Genomic DNA, 24,865 nt, shown 5'->3' with positions numbered 1-24,865 from the left:
TTCCCGCACGCTCCGCTTCTGCTGCCAAGTGCCTCATGTCCATCAAACAGAGTACGAGAAACTGTTGCCGACTACTCCATTGAATTCCGTACTCTGGCAGCAGAGGTTGCTTGGAACAATGAGGCCCTCCTGGCTGCTTTTTCTCATGGTCTCTCGGATTCCATCAAGGATGAGATAGCAGCCCGAGATATACCCACTGAGCTGGAGAGCTTCATCTCGTTTGCCATCCTCATTGACTCCAGACTCAGAGAAATACCTTCTCTTAAGGAGCGCTTGCGGAAGCCTCCTGTACGTTTTCCTCCCAGCTTTGTAGTCCCACCCATGCCTCCCTCACCTCCCATGCCTCCCTCACCTCCCGTGCCTCCCTCACTCACCTCCCATGCCTCCCTCACCTCCCATGCCTCCTGGTACCGAGTTGGTCAGTGAAGATGAACCCATGCACCTGGGCTTCACGCGTCTCTCTGCGGATGAGAGAGCCTTTAGGAGGAGGGAGAGATTGTGCCTTTATTGTGGCCAGGCAGGTCACTTTTTGAAGTCTTGTCCTACCCGTCCAGGGAACGCCCGAACCTTGAGGTCCTGTCATGGACAGACCTTAGGTGGCGTTGTTCAGTCCCCAGTTATCCAGAAGGATAAGCCTCCCGGTTTCGGTCACCCTTTCTTGGGCTGAGTCATCCATCGAGATACAGGCTCTAATCGACTCTGGGGCTGCAGGCCTGTTCATTGATGCTGCCTTTGTATTGAAGCACTCGATTCTGCACTCCACTTGCCATTGAGGCTCTTGACGGGAGACCTCTACAGCCTGCCCATGTGACTCATGAGAAGGTTCCGTTGTCCGTGGCCGTAGGGGCTCTTCACCATGAGATAATCCAATTCCAAGTTATTTCCTCACCCAGATGCATTGCCGCTGTTCGCCCGGCGGACTTACGTGTTTACTGTGTAAAAGAACTTTGACCTATGATGACACATCCATCATGGGGTACAGGACAGCCAATTGAGACATCACAGCACATGGACACTTGGACATTCCCCCTAACTTATAAATACACCCGATCCGGCGGCCATTTTACATTCTTTCTACTGTCACTATAGGGAGAGTTTGCTGTGTGGAGCAGGGAGAAACTGCAGTGACCCAAATCGCTAGCTATTAGGACCACAAAAGTCCTTTTAAGGACTGGTATGGTATAGGTGTTAGGTGTAGTTCAGGATATAGGTTTGAGGCACTGCTATTCAAGTCATTGTTGCAGCAGATTGTCTTTTGTCAGTGCAGATAGGGACAGACAGGACGCTGTGTGTAGCAGAGAGGGACAGTCAATTTAATCATTAGCTGTTACTATTAGGTCCACAAAGGTCCTTTTCAGGACTGGTATGGTGTAGTAGTACAGGATATAGTTTTGAATGCAGTGCTATTCAAGTTATTGTTGCAGCAGCCTGTGTTTTGTCAGTGTAAATAGGGACAGGCAGGAAGCTGTGTGTAGCAGTGAGGGACAGTCAGTTTAATCATTAGCTGTTACTATTAGGTCCACAAAGGTTCTTTTCAGGACTGGTATGGTAATAGGCTTGTACACGTATAATATTCTTTCTTCCAAATATAGAAAGAATATTATACTTGACTGCTGCCCTTCTGCTGCAGTAGTCCTTTATCAGTATAGGACTGAGGTACAGTCTGCTAATCACAACCTACTAGTTCTACAAAGGTCCTTCTAAGGACTGGTAAGGTATAGTGTACTACAGTACATAGGGTTGAGTGAGGTACAGTCTGCTAATCTTTAAGGACTGGTATAGGTCCACAATATATAGGGTTGAGGTGCACTACTACTGACTGCTGCCCTATTCTGGTGTCAGTGCTTTATGTCACGCTGCTGATGTCAGTGCTCTCTATCACGGTGCTGGTGTCAGATCACTCTATCACGGTGCAGGTGTCAGTGCTGTATATCACGGTGCTGGTGTCAGTGCTTTATGTCACGCTGCTGATGTCAGTGCTCTCTATCACGGTGCTGGTGTCAGATCACTCTATCACGGTGCAGGTGTCAGTGCTTTATGTCACGCTGCTGATGTCAGTGCTCTCTATCACGGTGCTGGTGTCAGATCACTCTATCACAGTGCAGGTGTCAGTGCTCTATATCATGGTGCTGATGTCAGTGTTTTATGTCAAGGTGCTGATGTCAGTGCTCTCTATCACGGTGCTGGTGTCAGATCACTCTATCATGGTGCAGGTGTCATTGCTCTATGTCACGGTGCTGGTGATCATCTCCTGCACCCTCTTCTTTGCCTTCCCTGACCTTCCCTCTCCTGCATTGCCTCCTGAGTCCTGAATTGTCAGAATTTCCCATATAAAAAAAGAATGCTTGTAGTTGTCGATCCCAGATTCACCTCATACATGTGTTATGTCAGTGGCCATGTGGTGGGACTATGTGTGCACAGCTAGTAATTATTTTGTGGCTGGAAATATGACCTGTAGGTTTGTAAAGTTCGCCTCCCATTGAAGTCAATGGGGCCCGCCGCGAACGTTACGGTTCGCGAACTATCGGCCGCGTTCGCGAAACGTCCCGTCGGAAGTTCATCCATCACTATCCAAGACACCTTCCAGTGGGCCTCCTACAACCCATACCCAATGGAGAGAGGCCCTGGACTCACCTGTCTATGGATTTCATTGTGGAATTGCCCAACTCCCAAGGCAACACTGTTATCCTTATGGTGGTTGACCGCTTCTCAAAGATGTGTCATTGTGTATTCCACTTAAGAAGTTGCCCACCTCTAAGGAACTGGCTTCCATTTATGCTCGGGAGATCTTTCGCTTACATGGACTACCCAAGGTGATTGTCTCGGACAGTCTCGGAAGTACAGTCCATTGTTGACTCCCGTAGGTTCCCTGGGCCCATACAGTACCTGGTGCATTGGAAGGGGTTCGGTCCGGAGGAAAGCTCTTGGGTCTCATCCTCGGGCGTACATGCCCCTGTCCTCCTCCGTGATTTCCATTGACGTTTTCCCCTCGAGCCTGGTGGTTCTCTGAGGGGGAGGAGTCATTGAGGCGGGGGTACTGTCAAGGCTGGGCTCAGCCCTTCCTTCTCTGAGCTGGGCCGCTCAGCTGTCGGCTAATTGCCAGCTCCCATCTCTCTACAGTGACTCGCCTGTTGATGATATCCTGCTCGTCAGTCCTGCCTACTTAAGCCGTCCAGCCCAGATGATCTCTGTCTTCTATTGGTCACATCTCTAGAGACGCTCTCCTGTGTTCTTGTTAAAGACTTGCTTGGCTGACATTCCTTCTGGCTCCAGATCCTGCTTGCTGTTGGCTTGTCTGACTATCCATTCCGTTCCTGATCAGCATTCCTCTGTTTTGTAGCAAAGCAATACCGAGAGTAAAATCCAAAACAGTGGGTGAGCAGGGACCGGAGAGAGAGGAGGATCAGCGGAGCTGGGGGTTACTATATTATACTGTATATGCATTGTCATATGTTACATACAGTGCCTGGAAAAAGTATTCATACCCCTAGACATTTCCCACATGGTAGGTTTGCAGTTGCACCATACTCTTTCCATGTTCCGATGATGGATTGAACAGAGCTCCGTGAGATGTTCAAAGCTTGGGAGTTTTATTTTATAACCTAACCCTGCTTTATACTTCTCCACAACTTCATCCCTGACCTGTCTGGTGTGTTGCTTGGCCTTCATGATGCTGTTTGTTCACTAAGGTTCTCTAACAAACCTCTGAGGGCTTCACAGAACAGCTGTATTTATACTGAGATTAAATGACACACAGGTGGACTCTATTTACTAATTAGGTGACTTCTAAAGGCAATTGGTTCCTCCAGATTTTAGTTTATTAAATTCTGACCCCTGCGCTCTATATGTTATGGTGTATGTTATATACCTCTGACCCCTGCACTCTGCACACTGTTGTATGTTACATTGTCCTAACTCGTATCTAACCAGAACTTTTCTATTTCTATTTTAGTAGATGGACGGGAGATGAGGAAAACCTCAGAGGATTGTCTCACTTTGTCTCCAGACTGTAAAGTAGAAGATGAGGACATCACACAGTATAGTCCAGGAGAAAACCCGACTACCTCAAATGTCCATCCGGCACCACACAGTGTAGATGGACCATCGTATTCCTCTTATCCTGAGGAACCTCAGACTGTGCGGGACGGTGCCGGACCATCGTATTCCTCTTATCCTGAGGAACCTCAGACTGTGCGGGACGGTGCCGGACCATCATATTCCTCTTATCCCGAGGAACCTCAGACTGTGCGGGACGGTGCCGGACCATCGTATTCCTCTTATCCTGAGGAACCTCAGACTGTGCGGGACGGTGCCGGACCATCGTATTCCTCTTATCCCGAGGAACCTCAGACTGTGCGGGACGGTGCCAGACCATCGTATTCCTCTTATCCTGAGGAGCCTCAGACTGTGCGGGACGGTGCCGGACCATCGTATTCCTCTTATCCCGAGGAACCTCAGACTGTGCGGGACGGTGCCGGACCATCGTATTCCTCTTATCCTGAGGAACCTCAGACTGTGCGGGACGGTGCCGGACCATCGTATTCCTCTTATCCCGAGGAACCTCAGACTGTGCGGGACGGTGCCGGACCATCGTATTCCTCTTATCCCGAGGAACCTCAGACTGTGCGGGACGGTGCCGGACCATCGTATTCCTCTTATCCCGAGGAACCTCAGACTGTGCGGGACCGTGCCGGACCATCGTATTCCTCTTATCCTGAGGAACCTCAGACTGTGCGGGACGGTTCCGGACCATCGTATTCCTCTTATCCTGAGGAACCTCAGACTGTGCGGGACGGTGCCGGACCATCGTATTCCTCTTATCCCGAGGAACCTCAGACTGTGCGGGACGGTGCCGGACCATCGTATTCCTCTTATCCTGAGGAACCTCAGACTGTGCGGGACGGTGCCGGACCATCGTATTCCTCTTATCCCGAGGAACCTCAGACTGTGCGGGACGGTGCCGGACCATCGTATTCCTCTTATCCTGAGGAACCTCAGACTGTGCGGGACGGTGCCGGACCATCGTATTCCTCTTATCCCGAGGAACCTCAGACTGTGCGGGACGGTGCCGGACCATCGTATTCCTCTTATCCCGAGGAACCTCAGACTATGCGGGACGGTGCCGGACCATCGTATTCCTCTTATCCCGAGGAACCTCAGACTGTGCGGGACGGTGCCGGACCATCGTATTCCTCTTATCCTGAGGAGCCTCAGACTGTGCGGGACGGTGCCGGACCATCGTATTCTTCTTATCCTGAGGAACCTCAGACTGTGCGGGACGGTGCCGGACCATCGTATTCCTCTTATCCTGAGGAACCTCAGACTGTGCGGGACGGTGCCGGACCATCGTATTCCTCTTATCCTGAGGAACCTCAGACTGTGCGGGACGGTGCCGGACCATCGTATTCCTCTTATCCCGAGGAACCTCAGACTGTGCGGGACGGTGCCGGACCATCGTATTCCTCTTATCCTGAGGAACCTCAGACTGTGCGGGACGGTGCCGGACCATCGTATTCCTCTTATCCCGAGGAACCTCAGACTGTGCGGGACGGTGCCGGACCATCGTATTCCTCTTATCCTGAGGAACCTCAGACTGTGCGGGACGGTGCCGGACCATCGTATTCCTCTTATCCCGAGGAGCCTCAGATTGTGCGGGACGGTGCCGGACCATCGTATTCCTCTTATCCTGAGGAACCTCAGACTGTGCGGGACGGTGCCGGACCATCGTATTCCTCTTATCCCGAGGAACCTCAGACTGTGCGGGACGGTGCCGGACCATCGTATTCCTCTTATCCTGAGGAACCTCAGACTGTGCGGGACGGTGCCGGACCATCGTATTCCTCTTATCCCGAGGAACCTCAGACTGTGCGGGACGGTGCCGGACCATCGTATTCCTCTTATCCTGAGGAACCTCAGACTGTGCGGGACGGTGCCGGACCATCGTATTCCTCTTATCCCGAGGAACCTCAGACTGTGCGGGACGGTGCCGGACCATCGTATTCCTCTTATCCCGAGGAACCTCAGACTGTGCGGGACGGTGCCGGACCATCGTATTCCTCTTATCCTGAGGAACCTCAGACTGTGCGGGACGGTGCCGGACCATCGTATTCCTCTTATCCTGAGGAACCTCAGACTGTGCGGGACGGTGCCGGACCATCGTATTCCTCTTATCCCGAGGAACCTCAGACTGTGCGGGACGGTGCCGGACCATCGTATTCCTCTTATCCCGAGGAACCTCAGAATCTGGGTGATGGTACCACCCTTCCCAAGATGTTTTCTTGTACAGAGAGCGGGAAATGTTTTGTCAATCAATCAGGTTTACATAGACACCAATTATCTCACACAGAAGAGAAGCCATTTTCCTGTCCTAAGTGCGGGAAATGTTATCCACGGAAAGCCACACTTGTCAGACATCTAACAGCTCACACAGGGGAGAAGCCGTATTCCTGCCCCAAATGCAGGAAATGTTTTTCAGATAAGTCCGGTTTTGATAAACATCAGAGATCTCACACGGGGAAGAAGCGATATTCCTGTTCTGAGTGCGGGAAATGTTTTTTTGATAAAACAAAGTTCGTTGAACACCAGAGGTCTCACACAGGTGAGAAGCCGTTCTCCTGCCCTGAGTGCGGGAAATGTTTTTCGAGGAAATCAAGGCTTGTCACACATAGAAAATATCACACAGAGGAGAAGCCGTATTCCTGCCCCGAGTGCAGAAAATGTTTTTCAGATAACTCTAGTCTTAACACGCATCAGAGATTTCACACGGGGGAGAAGCCGTATTCCTGCTCTGAGTGCGGGAAATGTTTTTCAGTGAAGTCTAGTCTTAACACGCATCAGAGATTTCACACGGGGGAGAAGCCGTATTCCTGCCCCGAGTGTGGGAAATGTTTTACACAGAAGTCTAGTCTTAACACGCATCAGAGATTGCACACGGGGAAAAAGCCGTATTCCTGCCCTGAGTGTGGGAAATGTTTTTCAGATAACTCCGGTTTTGTCAAACATCAGAGATCTCACACGGGGGAGAAGCGATATTCCTGTTCTGAGTGCGGGAAATGTTTTTTTGATAAATCATATTTCGTTGAACACCAGAGGTCTCACACAGGTGAGAAGCCGTTCTCCTGCCCTGAGTGCGGGAAATGTTTTTCGAGGAAATCAACGCTTGTAACACACATAAAATATCACACGGGGGAGCAGCCGTATTCTTGCCCTGAGTGCGGGAAATGTTATTCCCAGAAATCAAATCTTGTCACACATTTAAAATATCACACGGGGGAGAAGCCGTATTCCTGCCCTGAGTGCGGGAAAAGTTATCCAAGAGAATCAGAACTTGCCACACATCAAAGATGTCACACAGGGGAGAAGCCGTATCCCTGCCCTACGTGCGGGAAATGTTTTTCCGTGAAGTCCGGTCTTTTTATACATCAGAGATCTCACACGGGGGAGAAGCCGTATTCCTGCCCCGAGTGTGGGAAATGTTTTACACAGAAGTCTAGTCTTAACACGCATCAGAGATCTCACACGGGGGAGAAGCCGTATTCCTGCCCCACGTGCGGGAAATGTTTTACACAGAAGTCTAGTCTTACCACGCATCAGAGATTTCACACGGGGGAGAAGCCACTTTCCTGTCCTGAGTGAGGGAAATGTTCCTCACTGAAGTCCTGTTTTCCTGTACATCAGGGGGTCCCACACAACCCTGGAGGTGTATTAGTGAGTGCGGGAAATGTCTTGTATATGAATGTTGCTGGACATGTGGGGAAGAAGCACCCCCTGATATACACCTCAGATATACTCCATGGCTGATCTTCATCATGGAAGAAACAGTTGATAAGGAGATCAGAGATCACCAAAGACATGGATGAAGTGTTGTACCGTGTCGGCCATTGATAGCGGGAGAAAAATAAAAATGGAGTCATTACCTCTCATTGGCTGAGTACATTTTGTGGTATGGAGACTTAGAGGTCTATTATTCACTTGCAAGAGGTCTGTTTTCTCAAGACGTCTTCCAGGACGAAACGCGTTAACCCCACCACATAAAAGGCAGTCCTCTAGGGCTTTTAAAATAAAAATGGAGTCATTACCTCTCATTGTCATTTCCTGTCCAATCAGATTTCTACCTTTTACTACTTCCTGATTTTATGACGGCAATCTTATAAAAGTAAAATTATAATTAAAAGATGTATTGAATGAAAAAATAATTCTGTGTGTCGGTGGAATGACGATAAATATCTCTGTCTGTAAAATCTCTCCCAGCTGAAGCCTTAAAAGTCTTTACAGGTCATCAGTTTGGAGTTTATCAGGAATAATGGGCCGAGAATTGTCCTCACTCAGGTGTGTAAGGGTTCCAAAAATTTGGGGGCGGGGAAGGGGGTTTAAGTGCTCGGGTGTCCCTTACATTGGTGACCAATGGGAGAAGGACCTCCTTATATCAGTGGTCAGTGTAGGGGTCCCTTACATTGGTGACCAATGGGAGAAGGACCCCCTTATATCAGTGGTCAGTGTAGGGGTCCCTTACATTGGTGATTAATGGGAGAAGGACCCCCTTATATCAGTGACAAATGGAAGGACATTCTTACATCATCAGTGGGAAGATTGCCCTCCTTACTGATTATTGACATCAGTTGTTACTGAGAGACAGAAATTGTTCGTTGCTCAAGGAACCCCTAGAGACCTTTGGAGGAACCCTGGCTGAGAAAGGCTGGACTAGGCAGTAATATATTTCTCTCCCCCTTGGTGGGAGTGGAGATGACCCATCTATAAGGATATACAGTACATACACACACAGCACAAGGACCTGTTCACACTACGAGACGTTTCTCTGGGCTGCAGTTCCTCTGATCTCCACAAGGTGGTGATCTCACGTATACCATAGAGACAGGAAGTCTCTATGGAAGGTCAGGAAGTGATGTCGGGTACACACAGGAAGTTCCGGGTGAGAGGTGAGTCGGGAAGAAGTAGAGAGGAGACGTTGCTGGAAGTGGCAGTAGAGGAGGTAATAAGATCTTATTTTCTATTTACACCCAGTAACCCCCCTGTCATGTCCGTCCTCTTCCTCCATAGTCACTGTGATGTCTTTTATCTCCAGCAGATGATGATACACACATATATAGTGTGGGAACCTAGATTACCCCCTTCAGGGGCAGAACATTCCCCCACTTACGGGGCAGAACATTCTCTTCATATTGGAGATGTGTCACCTTTCCCACCAATCAGCTCATCAGTCTATACTAACGGATTATACCACTTTTATTAGTGGGGGGGGATGGGGGGTTTATGAAGACATAGAGGGGATCTTAATCAGTTTTCTTTGCTGGTGGATAAAGAACGAAGCAAAATGGACTTTACAGAAAAAGAACTTTGTGATCCATCGAACCAAAGGGTTAGAGGCTCCCGGATCAAAAACATAGCAAACCCTAAACTGAATGTTCCTCTGTGTGTAATACCACCGGGGGGGCTGTTCTTCCCTGATAAATGCCCTCATATTACCCCCCCCCCCTACACCCCCATCCTAATATTGTACAGTCCAGATCATTCTCTGTTATAAATTATTGGTCTGCAGGAAACCTGAATAGATCACATGACCAATGAGGATGGAGGAGGACCGGAGTCACATGACTGAGAAGATACTAAACCTCACCCTGGAGATCATCTACCTGCTGACCGGAGAGGTGAGGAGGATTCTGGGAGGTCACATGACATCACTCTTATCTCTATTAATAAACCACAGACCTGACCGGAGAGGTGAGGAGGATTCTGGGAGGTCACATGACATCACTCTGGTCTAGTGTGGTCAGTAGTCCATGTTCTTCTTGTAGATGATGTCAGATGATTGATGTCGGTTTATCTTTCTCCTGATCTGTAGGATTATGTTGTAGTGAAGAAGTCTAGTGGGGAGCCAATCTCAGGAGGATGGATCAGGACCCAGAGCCCCACCATGGTGCCTCCCCCTCCTCCTCCCATACCTGAGAGGAGCAAAGAGCAGAAGATCCTGGAACTGACCACCATGATGGTCCATCTGCTGACAGGAGAGGTGAGGAGGATTCTGGGAATTCTGGGACATTATCCAGTAACAGACAAGGGATGTGTCTGGATGGTGACTGTATCATTGTGTGTGTCAGGTTCCTATAAGGTGTCAGGATGTCACTGTCTATTTCTCCATGGAGGAGTGGGAGTATTTAGAAGGACACAAGGATCTCTACAAGGACGTCATGATGGCCAATCAGCCGCCCCTCACATCACCGGGTAAGAGGAGACTTTATTGTAAAGGAGAGAGCAGTACGGAGGCTCCACCTAGATCCCCCATCATCTGATAAACACATAGAAACAATGTATTCAGTCAGTGTGTGTGTTTCCTACAGATGGATCCAGTAATGGGAACCCACCAGAGAGATGTCCCCGTCCTCTGTATTCCCGGGATTCCACACAGGAAGAAGACACCATCCCCCACCATCATCAGGTAGATGAGCAACAATCACTGATAGTATCATTAGGATCTGTACATTATCTGCATTGTTACCATTGATGTCATTTTTATTATATATTCAGAGTGGAAACCTGAGAGATCCTAAAGTTGAGGTTAAAGAAGAGATAAAAGAGGAGGATGATGAGGATGGGGTGATGGAGGAAGAACACAAAGATCTGTACCAGGACACCATGGTGGAGTCATCCAGATACAGGAACCCACCAGAGAGATGTCCCCGTCCTCTGTATTCCCGGGATTCCACACAGGAAGGTCACACCATCCCCCACCATCATCAGGTAGGTGCATCTAGAACTTGAAAATGACTCATGGAGAGGATTTATAGATCCTACAAGATGTTATTTTCTATTCTTGGTTTAGGGTGAAGATCTTATAGATATAAAATTTGAGGTTAAAGAAGAAGAGACGTACGTCAGGGATGGTTGGCAGTCTATGGAGGAGGATGGAATAACGGGGACCTTTAAAGAGGAGGACACAAAGATCTGCACAGGTGGGTCATTAACACTAAATACATATCTCCACCCATACTGCCGGCACAAAATTGTTTGACTATTTTACAGAAGCTAAAATAGTATTTACGTACTCGCTGTAAAATCACGTTCTGTAATTGATTGAGGAGCTGTCAGGGCTGGGCTCAGCCCTTCCTTCACTCAGCTGTTGGCTAATTGCCAGCTCCCATCTCTCTACAGTGACTCAGCTGTTGATGATATCCTGCTCATCAGTCCTGCCTACTTAAGCCGTCCAGCCCAGATGATCTCTGCCTTCGCCTTGGTCACATCTCTAGAGACGCTCTCCTGCGTTCCTGTTACACTTGCTTGGCTGACATTCCTTCTGGCTCCAGATCCTGCTTGCTGTTCTACTACGCTCATCTCTGGCTCCCTGACGTTTTGGCTTGTCTGACTATCCGTTCGGTTACTGAACTCTGGCTATGTTTTGACTATGTTTACTCTGTTTACCCTTTTCTTTTTTATTACTATTATTATTATTATTAAACAAGTGGGATCTAAGTGTACTTCTGTCTCGGCCTGATTTCATGGTCTCTGACAGTAGGCGAAGGCCATGAATTCAGAAGATGCAGTCAATCCACTTGTTGGTAATATTTTTTCCAGATTGGATGAACTGGATCACCGCATGGATCAGTTTGCCTTGGCATTACAAACGCTCCTGAATCGCACGGCTCACCTGGAATCCCCCACGGTGACTGCTCCGGTACAACCTGAGTTGCAGGCCGTCCCTGCCGCTGCGCCAATCTCTGTGCAGGCACCCGCCTCGAGTATTACCTCTATAAGGGGTATGTCTGGTTCTGCTCTGCTTCCCCAGCAATTTGGGGGCGATCCAGTCCAATGTAGAGGGTTTCTCAATCAGGTTGAGATATACTTCGAGATGCTGTCCCAGGCGTTTCTCACGGACAGAAGCAAAGTAGGTTTCATGATATCTTTGCTTTCTGAGAGAGCCTTGGCCTGGGCAAACCCTCTATGGGAGATGCAAAAACCTGTTGTCTTGAGTTACCCCCAGTTTGTGGCCTCCTTTAAAAAGATATTTGACGTCCCCGCACGCTCCGCTTCTGCTGCCAAGTGCCTCATGTCCATCAAACAGAGTACGAGAACTGTTGCCGACTACGCCATTGAATTCCGTACTCTGGCAGCAGAGGTTGCTTGGAACAATGAGGCCCTCGTGGCTGCTTTTTCTCATGGTCTCTCGGATTCCATCAAGGATGAGATAGCAGCCCGAGATACACCCACTGAGCTGGAGAGCTTGATCTCGTTTGCCATCCTCATTGACTCCAGACTCAGAGGAAGACTTTCTCTTAAGGAGCGCTTGCGGAAGCCTCCTGTACGTTTTCCTCCCAGCTTTGTAGTCCCACCCATGCCTCCCTCACCTCCCATTCCTCCCTCACCTCCCATGCCTCCCTCACCTCCCATGCCTCCCTCACCTCCCGTGCCTCCCTCACTCACCTCCCATGCCTCCCTCACCTCCCATGCCTCCTGGTACCAAGTCAGTCAGTGAAGATGAACCCATGCACCTGGGCTTCACGCGTCTCTCTGCGGATGAGAGAGCCTTTAGGAGGAGGGAGAGATTGTGCCTTTATTGTGGTCAGGCAGGTCACTTTTTGAAGTCTTGTCCTACCCGTCCAGGGAACGCCCGAACCTTGAAGTCCTGTCATGGACAGCCCTTTAGGTGGCGTTGTTCAGTCCCCAGTTATCCAGAAGGATAAGCCCCTGGTTTCGGTCACCCTTTCTTGGGCTGAGTCGTCCATCGAGATACAGGCTCTAATCGACTCTGGGGCTGCAGGCCTGTTCATTGATGCTGCATTTGTATTGAAGCACTCGATTCTACACTCCACTTGCCATTGAGGCTCTTGACGGGAGACCTTTACAGCCTGCCCATGTGACTCATGAGACAGTTCCGTTGTCCATGGCCGTAGGGGCTCTTCACCATGAGATAATCCAATTCCAAGTTATTTCCTCACCTAAGTTTCCGCTGCTTATTGGTTACATAATTGGTTACCCCTCTTTTGATTGGCTCCATGCTGAGGTTCTCGCCTGGTCGCCACAATGCAGTGAGACATGCTTCCTGAAGGTAGCCAAGGTCCTGTGCACCTCTTCTCTCTCCTCCCAGCCAGAAGAGTACCGTGATTTTGGCGATGTCTTTGACAAAGGTCAAGATGGTATTTTACCTCCACACCGGCCATATGATTGTGCAATTGACCTTCAACCTGGTGCCATACCCCCTCATGGCTGGGTTTACCCTTTGTCGGTCTTGGAGGATAAGGCCATGGAGGAGTATGTTGCAGATGCACTTTCTCGAGGTTCCATCCACAAATCCTCATCTCCTGCTGATTCTGGTTTCTTCTTCGCGAAGAAAAAGAGTGGGGAACTGAGACCCTGTATTGATTATAGGGGCTCAATCGCCTATTCGATTGCATTGATTATGGAGTTATTTGACTGCCTCAAGTTAGCAATGTTTTTTACAAAGCTTGATTTGAGAGGGGCATACAATCTCATGTGGATTAAGGAGGGCGACGTGTGGAAAACTGCGTTTGAGACCAGAACAGGCCATTATGAGTACCTGGTAATGTCTTTTGGCCTTTGTAACGCCCCGGGAGTTTTCCAGGAATTTATTAACGATGTCCTACGAGATTTGTTGCAGTTGTGTGTGTGGTGGTTTATCTCGATGATATCCTCATATTTTCCAAGTCCCTGGAGAGCCACCACACAGATGTCTGTCGTGTGCTTCAGATATTAAGGGAGAACAATCTCTATTGTAAACTGGAGAAGTGCGAGTTCCATCGTGAACAGGTTACATTCCTGGGCTATGTCATTTCCACTGCTGGTTTTTCGATGGACCCAGAGAAACTGTTGGCAGTCCTACAGTGGCCCCGACCCGTGGGTTTACGTCCTCTGCAGCATTTTCTTGGATTTTCCAACTATTATCAGAAGTTTATTCATAACTTCTCGTCTCTGGTCAGCCTCTGACTGATATGACCAGAAAGGACGGTAACCCACAGAGTTGGTCTCTGGAGTCCATTAAGGCCTGTGAGACTCTCAAGGCTGCCTTTGTTTCTGCTCCTGTGTTGGCACATCCTGATCCTACGTTGCCTTTTATCCCAGAAGTTGATGCTTCTGAGACTGGAGTTGGCGCCCTTCTGTCTCCATGTCCCACCTATGAGAGCGCTATGCATCCGTGTGGCTACTTTTCCCAGAAATTGTCACCCGCTGAGTGCAATTATGAGATTGGTGACAGAGAGCTGTTGGCGATCATTTTAGCCCTGAAAGAATGGAGACATCTCCTTGAAGGTACCACTGTGCCCGTTCTTATTCTTACTGACCATAAGAATCTCACATTCTTGCCTGAGGCTAAGCGACTCTCTCCCAGAAGGTGCGATGGGCTCTTTTCTTGTCGAGCTTTAATTACATTGTCTCATTCTTACCCGGTACTAAGAATGTAAGGGCTGATGCCTTGTCACCACAATTTTCCTCCACTTCCAAGTCGGAGTCGGTTCCGGTTCCTATGATTCCTCCTGATCGTATCTTGGCTACGGTTCGCACCAGTCTTACTTCTCCTTTGGGTAACAAAATTCTTGCTGCTCAGGTCAATGCTCCTCCTGATAAACCTTGTGACTCTTTGTCCCAGAGAGTCTCCGTACTGCAGTGCTCCAGACTTACCATTCTCCCAAGGCAGCTGGTCATCCTGGGAAGAATCAACTCATTTGGGCTCATCTCCCAACAATTCTGGTGGCCTAGTCTGCGGGCTGATGTTACTGCCTTCGTAGCTGCCTGTCCCGTGTGTGCTCAGAGTAAGACTCCACAACACCTTCCAGTGGGCCTCCTACAACCCATACCCAATGGAGAGAGGCCCTGGACTCACCCGTCTATGGATTTCATTGTGAAGTTGCCCAACTCCCAAGACAACACTGTTATCCTTATGGCGGTTGACCGGTTCTCAAAGATGTGTCATTGTATTCCACTTAAGAAGTTGCCCACCTCTAAGGAACTGGCTTCCATTTTTGCTCGGGAGATCTTTCTCTTACATGGGCTACCCAAGGTGATTGTCTCGGATAGGGGCAGTCAGTTTGTCTCCCGGTTCTGGCGAGCCTTTTGTGCACAGTTGGGAATCCAGCTTGCGTTCTCTTCTGCGTATCACCCGCAGTCTAATGGGGCCGCAGAACGAGCCAATCAGTCCTTGGAGCAATTCCTACGTTGCTATATTTCTGACCATCATAACAACTGGTCTGACCTCTTACCTTGGGCAGAGTTTCCTCACAACAGTGCCTTGAATTCTGCCTCCTGATTGTCTCCATTTATGGTGAATTATGGTTTCCAACCTTCCATGTTGCCTGACTCGTTTGTTCCGCAGAGTATTCCTGCATTAGAGGAGCATCTCCGTGGTCTTCGCTCCACTTGGGTACAAGTCCAGGAGGCTTTGCGTCATGCTAATGATAGGTACAGACTCCATGCTGACCACAGACGCCTGTCTGCACCTTCCTACCAGGTTGGGGACAGGGTCTGGCTGTCATCTCCCAACCTCCGGCTTCGTGTTCCCTCACTGAAGTTCTCACCTCGGTTTATTGGGCCTCTCCGTATCCTTCGCAGGATGAACCCAGTGCCTCACACATTAGACCTTCCTTCTGATATGCGTATTTCATGTCTCCTTATTAAAACCTTTGGTCTGCAACCGCTTTACCACCTCAGTGCCACGTCCTCACCCTGTACAGGCTGAGAACCATGAGGAGTATGAAGTACAGTCCATTGTTGACTCCCGTAGGTTCTCTGGGCCCATACAGTACCAGGTGCATTGGAAGGGGTACGGTCCGGAGGAACACTCTTGGGTCTCATCCTCGGAGGTACATGCCCCTGTCTTCCTCCGTGATTTCCATTGACGTTTTCCCCTCAAGCCTGGTGGTCCTCCGAGGGGGAGGGGTCATTGAGGCGGGGGTACTGTCAGGGCTGGGCTGAGCCCTTCCTTCTCTGAGCTGGGCTGCTCAGCTGTCGGCTAATTGCCAGCTCCCATCTCTCTACAGTGACTCACCTGTTGATGATATCCTGCTCGTCAGTCCTGCCTACTTAAGCCGTCCAGCCCAGATGATCTCTGCCTTCTATTGGTCACATCTCTAGAGACGCTCTCCTGTGTTCCTGTTAAAGACTTGCTTGGCTGACATTCCTTCTGGCTCCAGATCCTGCTTGCTGTTGTACTACGCTCTTCTCTGGCTCCCTGACGTTTTGGCTTGTCTGACTATCCATTCCGTTCCTGATCGGCATTCCTCTGTTTTATAGCAAAGCAATACCGAGAGTAAAATCCAAAACAGTGGGTGAACGGGGACCGGAGAGAGAGGAGGATCAGCGGAGCTGGGCGTTACTATAATATACTGTATATACATTGTCATATGTTACATACAGTGCCTGGAAAAAGTATTCATACCCCTAGACATTTCCCACATGGTAGGTTTGCAGTTGTGCCCATACTCTTTCCATTCTCCGATGATGGATTGAACAGAGCTCCGTGAGATGTTCAAAGCTTGAGAGATTTTTTTATAACCAAACCCTGCTTTATACTTCTCCACAACTTCATCCCTGACCTGTCTGGTGTCTTGCTTGGCCTTCATGATGCTGTTTGTTCACTAAGGTTCTCTAACAAACCTCTGAGGGCTTCACAGAGCAGCTGTATTTATACTGAGATTAAATGACACACAGGTGGACTCTATTTACTAATTAAGTGACTTCTAAAGGCAATTGGTTCCTCCAGATTTTAGTTTATTAAATTCTGACCCCTGTGCTCTATATGTTATGGTGTATGTTATATACCTCTGACCCCTGCACTCTGCTGTATGTTACGTTGTCCTAACTCGTATCTAACCAGAACTTTTCTATTTCTATTTTAGTAGATGGACGGGAGATGAGGAAAACCTCAGAGGATTGTCTCACTTTGTCTCCAGACTGTAAAGTAGAAGATGAGGACATCACACAGTATAGTCCAGGAGAAAACCCGGACGGTTCCGGACCATCGTATTCCTCTTATCATGAGGAACCTCCAACTGTGCGGGACGGTGCCGGACCATCGTATTCCTCTTATCCCGAGGAACCTCAGACTGTGCGGGACGGTGCCGGACCATCGTATTCCTCTTATCCCGAGGAACCTCAGACTGTGCGGGACGGTGCCGGACCATCGTATTCCTCTTATCCCGAGGAAACTCAGACTGTGCGGGACGGTGCCGGACCATCGTATTCCTCTTATCCTGAGGAACCTCAGACTGTGGGGGACGGTGCCGAACCATCGTATTCCTCTTATCCTGAGGAACCTCAGACTGTGCGGGACGGTGCCGGACCATCGTATTCCTCTTATCCCGAGGAACCTCAGACTGTGCGGGACGGTGCCGGACCATCGTATTCCTCTTATCCCGAGGAACCTCAGACTGTGCGGGACGGTGCCGGACCATCGTATTCCTCTTATCCCGAGGAACCTCAGACTGTGCGGGACGGTGCCGGACCATCGTATTCCTCTTATCCCGAGGAACCTCAGACTGTGCGGGACGGTGCCGGACCATCGTATTCCTCTTATCCCGAGGAACCTCAGACTGTGCGGGACGGTGCCGGACCATCGTATTCCTCTTATCCCGAGGAACCTCAGACTGTGCGGGACGGTGCCGGACCATCGTATTCCTCTTATCCCGAGGAACCTCAGACTGTGCGGGACGGTGCCGGACCATCGTATTCCTCTTATCCCGAGGAACCTCAGACTGTGCGGGACGGTGCCGGACCATCGTATTCCTCTTATCCCGAGGAACCTCAGACTGTGCGGGACAGTGCCGGACCATCGTATTCCTCTTATCCCGAGGAACCTCAGACTGTGCGGGACGGTGCCGGACCATCGTATTCCTCTTATCCCGAGGAACCTCAGACTGTGCGGGACGGTGCCGGACCATCGTATTCCTCTTATCCCGAAGAACCTCAGACTGTGCGGGACGGTGCCGGACCATCGTATTCCTCTTATCCTGAGGAACCTCAGACTGTGCGGGACGGTGCCGGACCATCGTATTCCTCTTATCCTGAGGAACCTCAGACTGTGCGGGACGGTGCCGGACCATCGTATTCCTCTTATCCCGAGGAACCTCAGACTGTGCGGGACGGTGCCGGACCATCGTATTCCTCTTATCCCGAGGAACCTCAGACTGTGCGGGACGGGGCCGGACCATCGTATTCCTCTTATCCCGAGGAACCTCAGACTGTGCGGGACGGTGCCGGACCATCGTATTCCTCTTATCCCGAGGAACCTCAGACTGTGCGGGACGGTGCCGGACCATCGTATTCCTCTTATCCCGAGGAACCTCAGAATCTGGGTGATGGTACCACCCTTCCCAAGATGTTTTCTTGTACAGAGAGCGGGAAATGTTTTGTCAATCAATCAGGTTTACATAGACACCAATTATCTCACACAGAAGAGAAGCCATTTTCCTGTCCTATGGGCGGGAAATCTTATCCACGGAAAGCCGCACTTGTCAGACATCTAACAGCTCACACAGGGGAGAAGCCGTATTCCTGCCCCGAGTGCAGGAAATGTTTTTCAAAGAAGTGCCATCTTTCCACACATCAGAGATTGCATACGGGGGAAAAGCCATATTCCTGTCCTGAGTGCGGGAAATGTTTTTCCGTGAAGTCCGGTCTTTTTATACATCAGAGATCTCACACGGGGGAGAAGCCGTATTCCTGCCCCGAGTGCGGGAAATGTTTTTCACAGAAGTCCAGTCTTAACACGCATCAGAGATCTCACACGGGGAAGAAGCCGTATCCCTGTCCCGTGTGCGGGAAATGGTTTACACACAAGTCTAGTCTTACCACGCATCAGCGATCTCACACGGGGGAGAAGCCGTATTCCTGCTCTGAGTGCGGGAAATGTTTTTCAGAGAAGTCTAGTCTTAACACACATCAGAGATTTCACACGGGGGAGAAGCCGTATTCCTGTCCTGAGTGCAGGAAATGTTTTTCAAGGAAGTGCCATCTTTCCACACATCAGAGATTGCACACGGGGAAAAAGCCGTATTCCTGTCCTGAGTGCGGGAAATGTTTTTCAGATAAGTCCGATTTTGATAAACATCAGAGATCTCACACGGGGGAGAAGCGATATTCCTGTTCTGAGTGCGGGAAATGTTTTTTTCATAAATCAAAGCTCGTTGAACACCAGAGGTCTCACACAGGTGAGAAGCCGTTTTTCTGCCCTGAGTGTGGGAAATGTTTTTCGAAGAAATCAATGCTTGTCTCACATATAAAATATCACACGGGGGAGAAGCCGTATTCCTGCCCTGAGTGCGGGAAATGTTTTTACGTGAAGTCCGGTCTTTTTATACATCAGAGATCTCACACGGGGGAGAAGCCGTATTCCTGCCCCACGTGCGGGAAATGTTTTACACAGAAGTCTAGTCTTACCACGCATCAGAAATTTCACACGGGGGAGAAGCCACTTTCCTGTCCTGAGTGAGGGAAATGTTCCTCACTGAAGTCCGGTCTTCCTGTACATCAGGGGGTCTCACACAACCCTGGAGGTGTATTAGTGAGTGCGGGAAATGTCTTGTATATGAATGTTGCTGGACATGTGGGGAAGAAGCACCCCCTGATATACACCTCAGATATACTCCATGGCTGATCTTCATCATGGAAGAAACAGTTGATAAGGAGATCAGAGATCACCAAAGACATGGATGAAGTGTTGTACCGTGTCGGCCATTGATAGCAGGAGAAAAATGGAGTCATTACCTCTCATTGGCTGAGTACATTTTGTGGTATGGAGACTTAGAGGTCTATTATTCTCTTGCAAGAGGTCTGTTTTCTCAAGACGTCTTCCAGGACGAAACGCGTTAACCCCACCACATAAAAGGCGGTCCTCTAGGGCTTTTAAAATAAAAATGGAGTCATTACCTCTCATTGTCATTTCCTGTCCAATCAGTTTTCTACCTTTTACTACTTCCTGATTTTATGACGGCAATCTTATAAAAGTAAAATTATAATTAAAAGACGTATTGAATGTAAAAATAATTCTGTGTGTCGGTGGAATGACGATAAATATCTCTGTCTGTAAAATCTCTCCCAGCTGAAGCCTTAAAAGTCTTTACAAGTCATCAGTTTGGAGTTTATCAGGAATAATGGGCCGAGAATTGTCCTCACTCAGGTGTGTAAGGGTTCCAAAAATTTGGGGGGAAAAGGGGGTTTAAGTGCTCGGGTGTCCCTTACATTGGTGACCAATGGGAGAAGGACCCCCTTATATCAGTGTAGGGGTCCCTTACATTGGTGACCAATGGGAGAAGGACCCCTTTATATCAGTGACAAATGGAAGGACATTCTTACATCATCAGTGGGAAGATTGCCCCCCTTACTGATCATTGACATCAGTTGTTACTGAGAGACAGAAGTTGTCCATTACTCAAGGAACCCCTAGAGACCTTTGGAGGAACCCTGGCTGAGAAAGTCTGGACTAGGCAGTAATATATTTCTCTCCCCCTTGGTGGGAGTGGAGATGACCCCATCTATAAGGATATACAGTACATACACACACAGCACAAGGCCGTGTTCACACTACCAGACGTTTCCTTGGGGGTTGCAGTTCCTCTGAGCTCCACAAGGTGGTGATCTCACTTCTACCAAAACAGGAAATCTCTATGGAAGAAAGGAAGTGATGTCAGGTACAGACAGGAAGTTCCGGGTGAGAGTTGAGTCGGGAAGAAGTAGAGAGGAGATATCTTGGAATTAGCAGTAGAGGAGGTAATAAGATCTTATTTTCTATTTACACCCAGTAACCCCCCCGTCATGTCCGTCCTCTTCCTCCATAGTCACTGTGACGTCTTTTATCTCCAGCAGATGATGATACACACATATATAGTGTGGGAACCTAGATTAACCCCTTCAGGGGCAGAACATTCCCCCACTTGCAGGGCCGGAACATTCTCTTCATATTGGAGATGTGTCACCTTTCCCACCAATCAGCTCATCAGTCTATACTAAACGGATTATACCACTTTTATTAGTGGGGGGGGGGGATGGGGGGTTTATGAAGACATAGAGGGGATCTTAATCAGTTTTCTTTGCTGGTGGATAAAGAACGAAGCAAAATGGACTTTACAGAAAAATAACTTTGTGATCCATCGAACCAAAGGGTTAGAGGCTCCCGGATCACAAAAACATAGCAAACCCTAAACTGAATGTTCCTCTGTGTGTAATACCACCGGGGGGGCTGTTCTTTCCTGATAAATGCCCTCATATTACACCCCCCCTACACCCCCATCCTAATATTGTACAACCAGTACAGTCCAGATCATTCTCTCTCATCAATTATTGGTCTACAGGGAACCTTTATAGATCACATGACCAATGAGGATGGAGGAGGACCAGAGTCACATGACTGGAAAGATACTAAACCTCACCCTGGAGATCATCTACCTGCTGACCGGAGAGGTGAGGAGGATTCTGGGAGGTCACATGACATCACTCTTATCTCTATTAATAAAACACAGACCTGACCGGAGAGGTGAGGAGGATTCTGGGAGGTCACATGACATCACTCTTATCTCTATTAATAAAACACAGACCTGACCGGAGAGGTGAGGAGGATTCTGGGAGGTCACATGACATCACTCTTATCTCTATTAATAAAACACAGACCTGACCGGAGAGGTGAGGAGGATTCTGGGAGGTCACATGACATCACTCTGGTCTAGTGTGGTCAGTAGTCCATGTTCTTCTTGTAGATGATGTCAGATGATTGATGTCGGTTTATCTTTCTCCTGATCTGTAGGATTATGTTGTAGTGAAGAAGTCTAGTGGGGAGCCAATCTCAGGAGGATGGAGCAGGACCCAGAGCCCCACCATGGTGCCTCCCCCTCCTCCTCCCATACCTGAGAGGAGCAAAGAGCAGAAGATCCTGGAACTGACCACCATGATGGTCCATCTGCTGACAGGAGAGGTGAGGAGGATTCTGGGAATTCTGGGACATTATCCAGTAACAGACAAGGGATGTGTCTGGATGGTGACTGTATCATTGTGTGTGTCAGGTTTCTATAAGGTGTCAGGATGTCGCTGTCTATTTCTCCATGGAGGAGTGGGAGTATTTAGAAGGACACAAGGATCTCTACAAGGACGTCATGATGGCCAATCAGCCGCCCCTCACATCACCGGGTAAGAGGAGACTTTATTGTAAAGGAGAGAGCAGTACGGAGGCTCCACCTAGATCCCCCATCATCTGATAAACACATAGAAACAATGTATTCAGTCAGTGTGTGTGTTTCCTACAGATGGATCCAGTAATGGGAACCCACCAGAGAGATGTCCCCGTCCTCTGTATTCCCGGGATTCCACACAGGAAGGTCACACCATCCCCCACCATCATCAGGTAGGTGCATCTAGAACTTGAAAGTGACTCATGGAGAAGATCTATAGACCCTACAAGATGTTATTTTCTATTCTTGGTTTAGGGTGAAGATCTGATAGATATAAAAGTTGAGGTTAAAGAAGAAGAGACGTACATCAGGGATGATTGGCAGTCTATGGAGGAGGAGGGAATAACGGGGACCTTTAAAGAGGAGGACACAAAGATCTGCACAGGTGGGTCATTAACACTAAATACATATCTCCACCCATACTGCCGGCACAAAATTGTTTGACTATTTTGCTTTTTACGGAAGATAAAATAGTATTTCCGTACTCGCTGTAAAATCACGTTCTGTAATTGATTGAGGAGCTGTCAGGGCTGGGCTCAGCCCTTCCTTCACTCAGCTGTCGGCTAATTGCCAGCTCCCATCTCTCTACAGTGACTCACCTGCTGATGATATTCTGCTCGTCAGTCCTGCCTACTTAAGCCGTCCAGCCCAGATGATCTCTGCCTTCGCCTTGGTCACATCTCTAGAGACGCTCTCCTGCGTTCCTGTTAGACTTGCTTGGCTGACATTCCTTCTGGCTCCAGATCCTGCTTGCTGTTCTACTACGCTCATCTCTGGCTCCCTGACGTTTTGGCTTGTCTGACTATCCGTTCGGTTCCTGAACTCTGGCTATGTTTTGACTAAGTTTACTCTGTTTACCTTTTTTTTTTATTACTATTATTAAACAAGTGTGATCTAATTGTACTTCTGTCTCAGTCTGATTTCATGGTTTATGACAGTAGGCGAAGGCCATGAATTCAGAAGATACAGTCAATCCACTTGTTGGTAATATTTTTTCCAGATTGGATGAACTGGATCACCGCATGGATCAGTTTGCCTTGGCGTTACAAATGCTCCCGAATCGCACGGCTCACCTGGAATCCCCCACGGTGGCTGCTCCGGTACAACCTGAGTCGCAGGCCGTCCCTGCCGCTGCGCCAGTCTCTGTGCAGGCACCCGCCTCGAGTATTACCTCTATAAGAGGTATGTCTGGTTCTGCTCCGCTTCCCCAGCGATTTGGGGGCGACCCAGTCAAATGCAGAGGGTTTCTCAATCAGGTTGAGATATACTTCGAGATGCTGCCCCAGGCGTTTCCCACGGACAGAAGCAAAGTAGGTTTCATGATATCTTTGCTTTCTGAGAGAGCCTTGGCCTGGGCTAATCTTCTATGGGAGACACAAATACCTGTTGTCGAGTTACCCTCAGTTTGTGGCCTCCTTTAAAAGGGTATTTGACGTTCCCGCACGCTCCACTTTTGCTGCCAAGTGCCTCATGTCCATCAAACAGAGTACGAGAACTGTTGCCGACTACGCCATTGAATTACGTACTCTGGCAGCAGAGGTTGCTTGGAACAATGAGGCCCTCGTGGCTGCTTTTTCTCATGGTCTCTCGGATTCCATCAAGGATGAGATATCAGCCCGAGATATACCCACTGAGCTGGAGAGCTTGATCTCGTTTGCCATCCTCATTGACTCCAGACTCAGAGAAAGGCTTTCTCTTAAGGAGCGCTTGCGGAAGCCTCCTGTACGTTTGCCTCCGAGCTTTGTAGTCCCACCCATGCCTCCCTCACCTCCCATGCCTCCCTCACCTCCTATGCCTCCCTCACCTCCCATCCCTCCCTCACCTCCCATGCCTCCCTCACCACCCATGCCTCCCTCACCTCCCATGCCTCCCTCACCTCCCATACCTCCCGTGCCTCCCTCACCTCCCATCCCTCCCTGTCCTCACATGCCTCCTGGTACCGAGTTGGTCAGTGAAGATGAACCCATGCACCTGGGCTTCATGCGTCTCTCTGCGGATGAGAGAGCCTTTAGGAGGAGGGAGAGATTGTGCCTTTATTGTGGCCAGGCAGGTCACTTTTTGAGGTCTTGTCCTACCCGTCCAGGGAACGCCCGACCCTTGAGGTCCTGTCATGGACACACCTTAGGTGGCGTTGTTTTGTCCCCAGTTATCCAGAAGGATAAGCCCCTGGTTTCGGTCACCCTTTCTTGGGCTGAGTCGTCCATCGAGATACAGGCTCTAATTGACTCTGGGGCTGCAGGCCTGTTCATTGATACTGCCTTTGTATTGAAGCACTCGATTCTGCACTCCACTTGCCATTGAGGCTCTTGACGGGAGACCTTTACAGCCTGCCCATGTGACTCATGAGACTATTCTGTTGTCCATGGACGTAGGGGCTCTTCACCATGAGATAATCCAATTCCAAGTCATTTCCTCACCTAAGTTTCCGCTGCTTATTGATTACCTAATTGGTTACCCCTCTTTTGATTGGCTCCATGCTGAGGTTCTCTCCTGGTCGCCACAATGCGGAAAGTCATGCTTCCAGAAGGTATCCAAGGTCCTGTGCACCTCTTCTCTCTCCTCCCAGCCAGAAGAGTACCGCGATTTTAGCGATGTCTTTGACAAAGGTCAAGATGGTATTTTACCTCCACACCGGCCATATGATTGCGTAATTGACCTCCAACCTGGTGCCATACCCCCTCATGGCTGGG

General features: G+C 49.2%; 3 protein-coding genes across 3 annotated transcripts in view; all 3 read left to right on the top strand.

The window, feature by feature from the left end:
- LOC143955898 (uncharacterized) overlaps positions 1–24,865 on the top strand; it is a 168,706-nt gene that overhangs the window by 87,407 nt on the left and 56,434 nt on the right. The window lies entirely within an intron of this gene.
- On the top strand, positions 1,998–19,982 carry LOC143956104 (uncharacterized). The gene is made up of 2 exons (XM_077466239.1): positions 1,998–7,588; positions 18,645–19,982. The coding sequence occupies exons 1-2, from the start codon at positions 3,967–3,969 to the stop codon at positions 19,445–19,447; spliced, it is 4,425 nt and encodes a 1,474-aa protein (XP_077322365.1). The 5' UTR covers positions 1,998–3,966; the 3' UTR covers positions 19,448–19,982.
- LOC143955324 (uncharacterized) lies at positions 7,632–18,626 on the top strand. The gene is made up of 8 exons (XM_077465396.1): positions 7,632–9,665; positions 9,860–10,239; positions 10,356–10,453; positions 10,543–10,755; positions 10,838–10,967; positions 16,857–17,453; positions 18,351–18,504; positions 18,605–18,626. Exons 2-8 carry the CDS (start codon positions 10,155–10,157, stop codon positions 18,624–18,626), a joined length of 1,299 nt encoding a protein of 432 aa, XP_077321522.1. The 5' UTR covers positions 7,632–9,665; positions 9,860–10,154.

This window comes from Lithobates pipiens, unplaced genomic scaffold (genome assembly GCF_037356315.1).
Source record: "Lithobates pipiens isolate NorthernLeopardFrog02 unplaced genomic scaffold, aLitPip1_a1.2 Scaffold_35, whole genome shotgun sequence".
Lineage (NCBI taxonomy): Eukaryota > Metazoa > Chordata > Amphibia > Anura > Ranidae > Lithobates > Lithobates pipiens.
This window is presented reverse-complemented; position numbering and strand designations above follow the sequence as displayed.